The sequence below is a fragment of the Guillardia theta genome, assembly GCF_000315625.1.
Source record: "Guillardia theta CCMP2712 unplaced genomic scaffold GUITHscaffold_122, whole genome shotgun sequence".
NCBI classification, from domain to species: Eukaryota; class Cryptophyceae; order Pyrenomonadales; family Geminigeraceae; genus Guillardia; species Guillardia theta.
In genome coordinates, this window is record NW_005434552.1 from 171,506 (window position 1) to 179,315 (window position 7,810).

At 53.8% G+C, this 7,810-nt stretch overlaps 3 protein-coding genes across 3 annotated transcripts; 1 reads left to right on the forward strand and 2 right to left on the reverse strand.

Moving 5' to 3' along the window:
* Window positions 1-153: 153 nt before the first annotated feature.
* GUITHDRAFT_155421 (hypothetical protein) lies at window positions 154-2,042 on the reverse strand. The gene is made up of 7 exons (XM_005822618.1): window positions 1,761-2,042; window positions 1,435-1,516; window positions 935-1,235; window positions 668-731; window positions 570-615; window positions 475-523; window positions 154-339 (listed from the first exon to the last, which is right to left on the reverse strand). The coding sequence occupies exons 1-7, from the start codon at window positions 1,923-1,925 to the stop codon at window positions 291-293; spliced, it is 756 nt and encodes a 251-aa protein (XP_005822675.1). The 5' UTR covers window positions 1,926-2,042; the 3' UTR covers window positions 154-290.
* Window positions 2,043-2,447: 405 nt separating this feature from the next.
* GUITHDRAFT_155422 (hypothetical protein) lies at window positions 2,448-4,198 on the reverse strand. Its single transcript, XM_005822619.1, has 5 exons — window positions 4,182-4,198; window positions 3,689-3,796; window positions 3,414-3,482; window positions 2,718-3,241; window positions 2,448-2,532 (listed from the first exon to the last, which is right to left on the reverse strand). Exon 4 carries the CDS (start codon window positions 3,029-3,031, stop codon window positions 2,867-2,869), a length of 165 nt encoding a protein of 54 aa, XP_005822676.1. The 5' UTR covers window positions 3,032-3,241; window positions 3,414-3,482; window positions 3,689-3,796; window positions 4,182-4,198; the 3' UTR covers window positions 2,448-2,532; window positions 2,718-2,866.
* Window positions 4,199-6,478: 2,280 nt separating this feature from the next.
* Window positions 6,479-7,810, forward strand: GUITHDRAFT_165912 (hypothetical protein; the record flags this gene model as incomplete). Its single annotated transcript, XM_005822620.1, has 1 exon — window positions 6,479-7,810. The coding sequence occupies one exon, from the start codon at window positions 6,479-6,481 to the stop codon at window positions 7,652-7,654; it is 1,176 nt and encodes a 391-aa protein (XP_005822677.1). The 3' UTR covers window positions 7,655-7,810.

Sequence of the window (7,810 nt, forward strand, 5' to 3'; positions counted from 1 at the left end):
AAGTCCAGTTCCTCCCTTCCCTCCTCCCCTTCCCCCTCCCCCCTCCTCGTCCTCCCCCTCCCCCTCCCCCTCCCCCTCTTCCTCCTCCTCGCCCTTGTCCTCGTCCTTCTGTACCCCCCCCTCCTCCTCCCCCTCCTCTGTTCTCATCGCTTTGCTTTTCTCTTCATTTTTCTGGTTTTTCTTAGACTTGAGCAGGTCAATCCCAACAAGCTCAAGGAAGCAGGAAGTTGATGGAGGAGGAGGAAGAGGAGGAGGAGGAGGAGGAGGGAAGGGCGGTAGGGGTCCAAAGGCTAGGGGTGACGAGGTCCGAGAATCAAAGCCTCGGCAAACATGGTTTCCCTGCCGTCGTGATCACTGAAGAGGGAGGGAGAGCTGTGAAGTAGAGTTGAAGATTTGTGTTGTCAAAAGGAACGATGGAGGAGGACGAGGACGAGGACGAGGACGAGAAGGAGGACGAGGGTGAGAAGGAGTCACCTTGACTTCATCCGGGGATGGAACATGTCTGGATCTTTCTTGTAAAGTTCTGCAATCAACTCGTTCACCCACAACCCGTAGGCTCTCGAGCTCACCTTCTTTCCTTGCGCCCCATCCCACCACCATGGACGAGGTCAGCGGCTGCTGGGGTCTAAGCTTGGGGGGAGAGCAGGGGAGGAGGAGAGGGTCTCACCGTGGCGTACTTGTCTGTGGGATCATGCTTTGACCTCTCGTGCCTACGCATGTCAATCCTCAACCTGCATGTAGCGTCAGGAAATAATATCCTGCTCCTGCTCCTGCTCCTGCTCCTGCTCCACCCCCCTCACTGCCTCCTCCCTCCTCTCGCCTCTTGCCTCACCCACCCCTACTCATCTTCCCCCCTCCTCCTCCACTCTCTCCCTCTGGTTTTCCCATCCTCATCCTCTTCTCTTGCCTCTCCTCCTCCCTCGCTTGCCGTTACCTCTCGTTCGACGTGTACTCCTTGCGGCGTATGGAGGACAGCAGCACTGACTCTCTTCCTCCCAGTGAGACCGAGTTCCCCATCGTCCTCGGATCGATCCATCGCACGTTCTCCGCATCCTGCCAAGTCTGAGAAGCTCCGCCAAGCAGGGAGGAAGAGGACTGCTCCAGGTCTGCACTCAGCTGCGGCTCAACCACGAACTTCGTGTCCTGTTGTATCATCGCTCTCGTCCTCTCCTCCGCCAGCAGCTCGTGCATGATGCGCAGGAGGTCCTCCTCCACCACTTCGTCGAAAGAAGTCCCTGAAGGCCTCCGTGAGCTCTATCCTCCTCCTCCCAATCATCATAATCATCTCCATCATCATCATCATCATCATCGCCGTCGTCGTCATCATCATCATCATCACCACCACCACCACCATCATCATCAGCATCGTCATCATCATCATCATCATCCCTCTTTCCCTCTTCCCTCTTCCTCTCTTCCATCTTCTCTTCCTACCGTCCACCGTCTTGAGCATCTTTCGTTCGTCGTACCACGCGAGCATGGCGTCCGCCTCTTCGAACCAGGCCTCGTCCCCATCCTGACGGTCACAATCATGCGCGCGATATGTTGAGGTACAGGAAAGAGCAATGGGGGAGGAGGGAAGGAGAGCAGGAGGGATTGAAGGAGAGAGCAAAGCAAAAGGAGCAGGAAGCTGGCGTTGGAGGAGGAGCAGGACGAGTAGCAGGAGCAGGACGAGTGGCGGCGGGGGCAGAGGCGGCGGGGGCGGGGGCAGCAGCAGCAGCAGCAGCAGCAGTGGTGGTGGGATGGAAAGATAAGCTCACGTCAATGAGGATGACATAGGAGAGCTTCTTCTTCTTCTTCTTCAGCGCTGCCTCAAGAGCCTCTGCCTCCTCCATCGTCCTCGGAAACCCTGCCAGCAGCCCCCCTCCCCTCCTCTCCACTGCGTCCGCCGCTGCCTCTGCGATCTTCTTGGGAGAGGTAGCCATGCTGGCGGGGAGGAGAGGGGAGGGAGGAGGAGAGGCTGTAGCAGGGAAGGGGGAGGGGAGGAGGGGGATGGGCAGCGCTGATCGAAGACGCTGAGCATGCGAGGAGGCGGAGGCTCCCACAAGAACTACCAGCATGGCGGCAGTTGAGAAGTGCGCTCCCCTTTTGGTATGGGGGTAGGGTTAGGAGGACGACGGGTAGTGGAGGTGATTTTGATGGGATTTCATCTACTGTGAAAGTGAATAGTCGGGGTGGGGTCACCAAAATGGGGGTGGGGGTGGGGTTACTACCGTAACGATCCCCCTCTAAAAGAAGGTAGAGGAAGCCTCGTAGAGGAGGGGGGAAGAACTTGTAGAGAGGGGCTGGGGGGGAGTGGAGGAGGAGCAGGAGGCGAAGGGCGAGGCAAGGAGTGCAGAGGGATAAGGGATGAACGAAGACAAGCAGGTATGAAAGTAAAGATGGAACTGTCAGATGAAATGCCTTAAAGGAAAAGAACGAGAAAATTAGAGATTGGTTTTTCTCCATTTCATTTCCAATAATGGGCAGATTATGCACAATCTTATTGACTTCCTTTCACTCTCATACTCGCAAGTTTCGTTTCCCTCCAATCTGCCATGACAGACATCAGCATGGAAAAAAAGACCATCGGTAGAGACAATAAACAGTTTCACAACATCAGAAGTCACTTATAATCATTCGGATCATCCCCGAAAGATGGTGTTTTTTTGTGATTGATTTCGTCGTTTGCAGTTCGCACAGCATCGTCATTATCATCATCTCTCTTCCTCACTCACCATCAACGTGTCGACCTTCGTCCTCCGGTCCCCCCCCTGGGTCTCCTAACCTGCGTTTTCAGACGTGAGAAGCGAGGAGGAGGGCGAGGAGGACGAGGAGGAGGAGGGGAGGAAGCGGGGGAGATGTCCAGTCCCTGATCGCCAGTGCATCATCGTCTTGCTAGCACTAGAGGTGTAGAGACCGACCCTTTCGCACGATCACGAGCCGCATTCGCCATGAGGTGGCTGGGCGGGGAGGGATGTGCTTGCTTGCGGGAGAGCAACCAGAAAGACATGAAGGGGAGCAAACAAGGCAGATGTACAAAGGAGCACATGTCTCGTCCCAGAACAATCCAGAATGTCATTGAGCAATCTCATGCCGGTGAAAGAAAGACGAGCACGTGTTGCACAGTCACGAGATGCCTTCACCATGCAGAGGTTCGGCATGGAGGGACGTGCGTCATGTGAAAACTCACAGGATCGCTACCTTGCAGTGTTGGTGCATCGAAGAGATAAGTAGAAGATGAAGAGACTTTGTGTGAGACCTGCACGAAGCATGAGCGGCAAATCAGATCATCAGAGGCAGTTGTAGTGGTTCAGTGGCATCAGACAAAATAATCTTCTTGGGTGTCACGTATGATGAACGTGTACGAGGAATTCTCACTTCACATGCCGACAACAGGGAGAGGACATGCACAACACAGCGGCGAACCTCACCTTCACATACCCTGAACATTATGTTCAAAGCTCCACCCCGTCTCGATGTTCACTTCTCTTGGACAAGATCTGTTGGTGTCATATCAGGATCCTTCAAGGATGAGAGAGGATGTATGCGGAACACCAAGATGAAATCAAGAGAACATGAGATCATCAAACTAAATTCCACGAGTTATCTAGCATTCAAAACGACCAGATGCCATCATTGCGATGACACGCGATGGCTTTGGAGATACCGAATGCATGGGTAAGAATACACATCAACGTGTGCTTACCAACTCATGACTGTCTTGTCATCTCTTTTATCATCATCTGAAACCTTGATGCGTCCCCTCCACGTTGACCATATTCGTTGCGTCCCTCGCAGCCGCAAGTTGTGTGACCTGTTACAGGTGTCAGGTGAACGATAACAACATCTCTCTGCTAATGATTGAGGACAAGGCTCTTAGTGCGCCGGTGAAAGCAGTTTGTTTCCTCACTGACAGTCGGAGGGAGCGCATAGCTTCTTGGTCTCATCATCGAGCCTCCACCAATGCAAGAGAGGTCAAGGGCAGGTGCAGGGAATATGAGATCACGCGACAGGGGGCATCGACAGATAAATGTTGTGGAAGAGCAGGAAGAATAGCGGCTGAGCGGAGGCAGAGAGGAGGGTGAATAGAGGAGGTGAACAGAGGAGGAGCAGGAGGAGCAGGGGGAGCAGGGGGAGCAGGGGGAGCAGGAGCGGGAGCAGGGGGAGCAGGAGGAAAGAAGAATAATCGCCTCTCGTACCATTGCCGTAGATCCTCCACGTGCAGCAACTACCCACCCCCTTAGTGCATTTGCCCTTCAATCCCTCCCTTTCGACCCCTCCTTTTCATATGGTTGACCACCCCTTCTCTCCCAAAAAACGTGACCACCATCCAATTCAGGATGAATCCATGGGTGTTTGAGTAGGTAGGGGTACCCACGTTCTTCGATCATTGTCCCTCATACCGACCGCTGGTTTGTCACAGGCCCGCCCCGCTGCCCGCCCGCAGGCCCGCCCCGCCCTCATGTTCTAAAGCCCTCATACATGGAATGAGCGGGGATGAGGGCAATCTGAGTTGGACGTGACTCCGTTTGTCAGTAGTGACGTGCAGTATGAGGGTCGCAACGGGCATTGGAGGGGGTGGGGTGCTATGAGGGGGGTGAGATAGCATGGGGTGGGGTAGTGTGGACCTACGTGTGAGTACACGACGAAATGTTGTGTTCTCGGATTCTACAACTTAGCAAGTTTTCGAAAATGAGTTATTTCGTTGACAACCGAAACTGAGTTACGCCTTCCCAGGTACAAAGATTTTTAAAAATATTTTTGATATATATTACTTCTTGAACCCCCACCTTGGTTCGGACCACCCACACAGAGCGACCACCCACCCCTCATTGACATAAAATGTTCACCCCCCACCCCCCAACCATCCGACCAGTCCTCCATGACCAGTCCTCAAAGGCCTCAGTTAACTCCTTCTGGTAACATCACCCTACCCCTCTTCAATTTATTTTAACTCGCCCTAACAACCCGGTGACTTGCTACGACCTGATCAGCAGAATGGACCGGTCCAATTCCGTGGACCGGTGCTTCATCTGCCTGCCATTCAAATCTCAAGAGGTCACCCATTGCTTTGTTTTGTACCCCTCTTTGACCACCAACTTCAACTCATTAGATAGGGTGGGGTCATATCTTATCCCCTTCTTGAATTTTGTGCAGTCAAAGATTGTCCGTACCCCACCACCATTTTATCATCACTCTCTCTGCCAACCTACCACCACCCCTCAAAGAATAGTACCCCTGCCTTTGTGTCCAATGAGCACCCTATATTTTCCTTCAAAGTACCCGGTTCAATAAGCTGCCCTGACAATCTGAAGTGTTAATTGTACCCCCCTATCTAAAGCACCCCTATTGCCCTCACCTCTTGTTACACCCCGCCTACCATCTTGTCACTCTCCGAATGCCCTCCTACGGGCATTCACCCCCCATTCCCCAACAGCACCCCATCACACGGGGTCCTTTCCTTGATCACCCAATTTTCCCCTGTTCAGTACCCCACCTTTGTAGTTCAAAGATAGCCCCTCCATATTACTACCCATCTTTGACCTACCCCCACCTATTTATTCCCAGCGAAATACAAAATTGAACCCCATACCCTACCCCGGAACCCATTGACAGCACCCCACCCCTCATACTCCAGGCTGTCGTTCGCCCCACCCCTATTTTCTACTCTTTTTCTTCGCCAGTCATCATACCATCCCCATCCACCCACCCCCCTTTTACTACCCCACCCCCTTGTCATGTACGATTCGTAGAACTTTCGTTGTTTGACTGACTGACACTCAATTTTCACCCCCACCCCCTCAAATAGACCCCAACACCACGACTACCCATAAATTTGTCGTGACTAACCCCAAGGGCCCCACACTTATTTTTGATACCCCTTCTTGAAACCTTGACACCACATCAAATCAACCCCTTATTTATGTGATTACCACCATCTACCCACCCTTGTTGATCAAATACCCCAATTCTACACCCCCACCCCTCTTTGAACCACGCTTCAGTTTACCACAAACCTTGTTCCAGTCGGCCCCACCACCCCACCCTACGATTTTCTCCCCACCCCACCAATATCTCCCCTGGTACATATACACCGTGTCCTTGGTACACCCCACCCACATTTGCTAAACATCTATTCCCATTAATTCGGTAGTGTTTTGATCACCCCTACCCCTTATTTTACCACCCCTACCATGACATAATACTGATGACCTACCCGCCCACCATCATCAACACACCCCACCCCCACGTTAATTTGCCACCCCCTTCCTGCTGACTGATTGATTTCCTGCATTTTCGCTCGTACGAGGATTACGCACGTTCTTCCCCTCCTCCTCCCTCCTCCATCCTCCCTCCTCCTCCATCTCCGTTTCTTCATCGTTACCATCATACCTACGAATCTTTCCCCTTCCTCTAGACCAAGTTCTTCTCTCTTCTCCCCGACTTGCTGACCAACTGCACAAAAATGCACTACCCGCCAAATCAAACCTTAGTGATGAAGGGCGTCCCGCATGGGGCCACCCTCCCTCAGCTTCTCTCCCTCTTATCCTCCTCTGCTTCTTCCTCTGCCCCTCCTCCCTCTCCATCCAACATGCCTCCTCCCGGTCCTCCAGGGCCGCATGCTGGATTCCTGTCCACGAGCTCGTTTCCTCCTCTTGCTCCACCGATGGGAATGCAGGGAGAGATCCCCAACCCACACTCCGGGATGTTCCCTCCCTCTCCTCCCTCTTGCTCTCCTCCTCTGTCACATCCCTCCTCTCCGCCTGCCTTGCCCCTCCCGTGCAGCGCTCAAGTTGTCTTCGACCGCTTGCCAACCGACCCAGCCTACCCTCAACTTGCCTACCTCAACTTCCAGGATGCTGAAAGCGCTCATCTCGCCAAGAATGTGCTCAGGGTCTACGTCGATCATCTGCGCTTCCATGCTGGAGAGGGAAGGTGCCCTCCTCCTCCCATGGACTGCAGCCGCCTGTCGATCTCCATCAAGGGAGAGCCAGTTCCCAACTTCACCATCTTCGTTGGCAACGTCTATGACGAGGACGAGGCAAGTCTGTCTTCCACCTTCGGCGTCTTTGGCTCCTTGTGCTCTCTCTCCATCCATGGCCTCCCTCCCGTCAAGCTCATGGACGGATGTGCGTTCGTCAACTTCGTCAGCTTCATGGACGCAGCAGCGGCACTGCGGGCATGCGAGAACAGAGAGGTCATCCTTGGGAAGCGAGGAGGATGCATAGCGGAGGCTCGACCCAACCACAACATCCTCTACGTGGAGGAGGTGAAGAGGCTTCTGGAGAGCAGGCCGATGCAGAGCATGTCGTTCCAGGAGGCTGAGAGGATCACTACCTTCATGGAGGGCAAGCACAGGCCCCCTAGCGGGGTCGAGGTGCTGATCAGATGCCAGGGCTTGTTCTGCGTGGACTCTTACGACCGAACCATCACGCTTGCTCCTCCTCCTCTCCTTTCTTCTCCTCCCCCTCCTCGCTCCCTTCCTGCCCAGGTACCCATGAGCGAGTGTGCAGCTGCTTTCGAGCTCCCACGAGACCAAGGTCAAACTCCTCCTCGTGGACTTCCTGTAGGATGCCGGGCTGCTCCGCAGGAGAAAGTGGCGGCGTCTCCCCTGCAGCAGCTGTGGGGTTGGCAGTCACTGCCAGGAGTGGACAGGGCGTTGCTGGCGTGAAGAGGAGGAGGAGAGTGAAGGAGAAGGGAGAAGCGCTTGAGAGAAGTTGCTGATGGTTGTTTTCCTTTTTCTTCTGTTGTGATTGTTTCTTTTTCCTTTGTAGAGGCTTCTTGCCCATTGCTACATTCCGTTTGTTTCTGTAATTATTTGTGAATG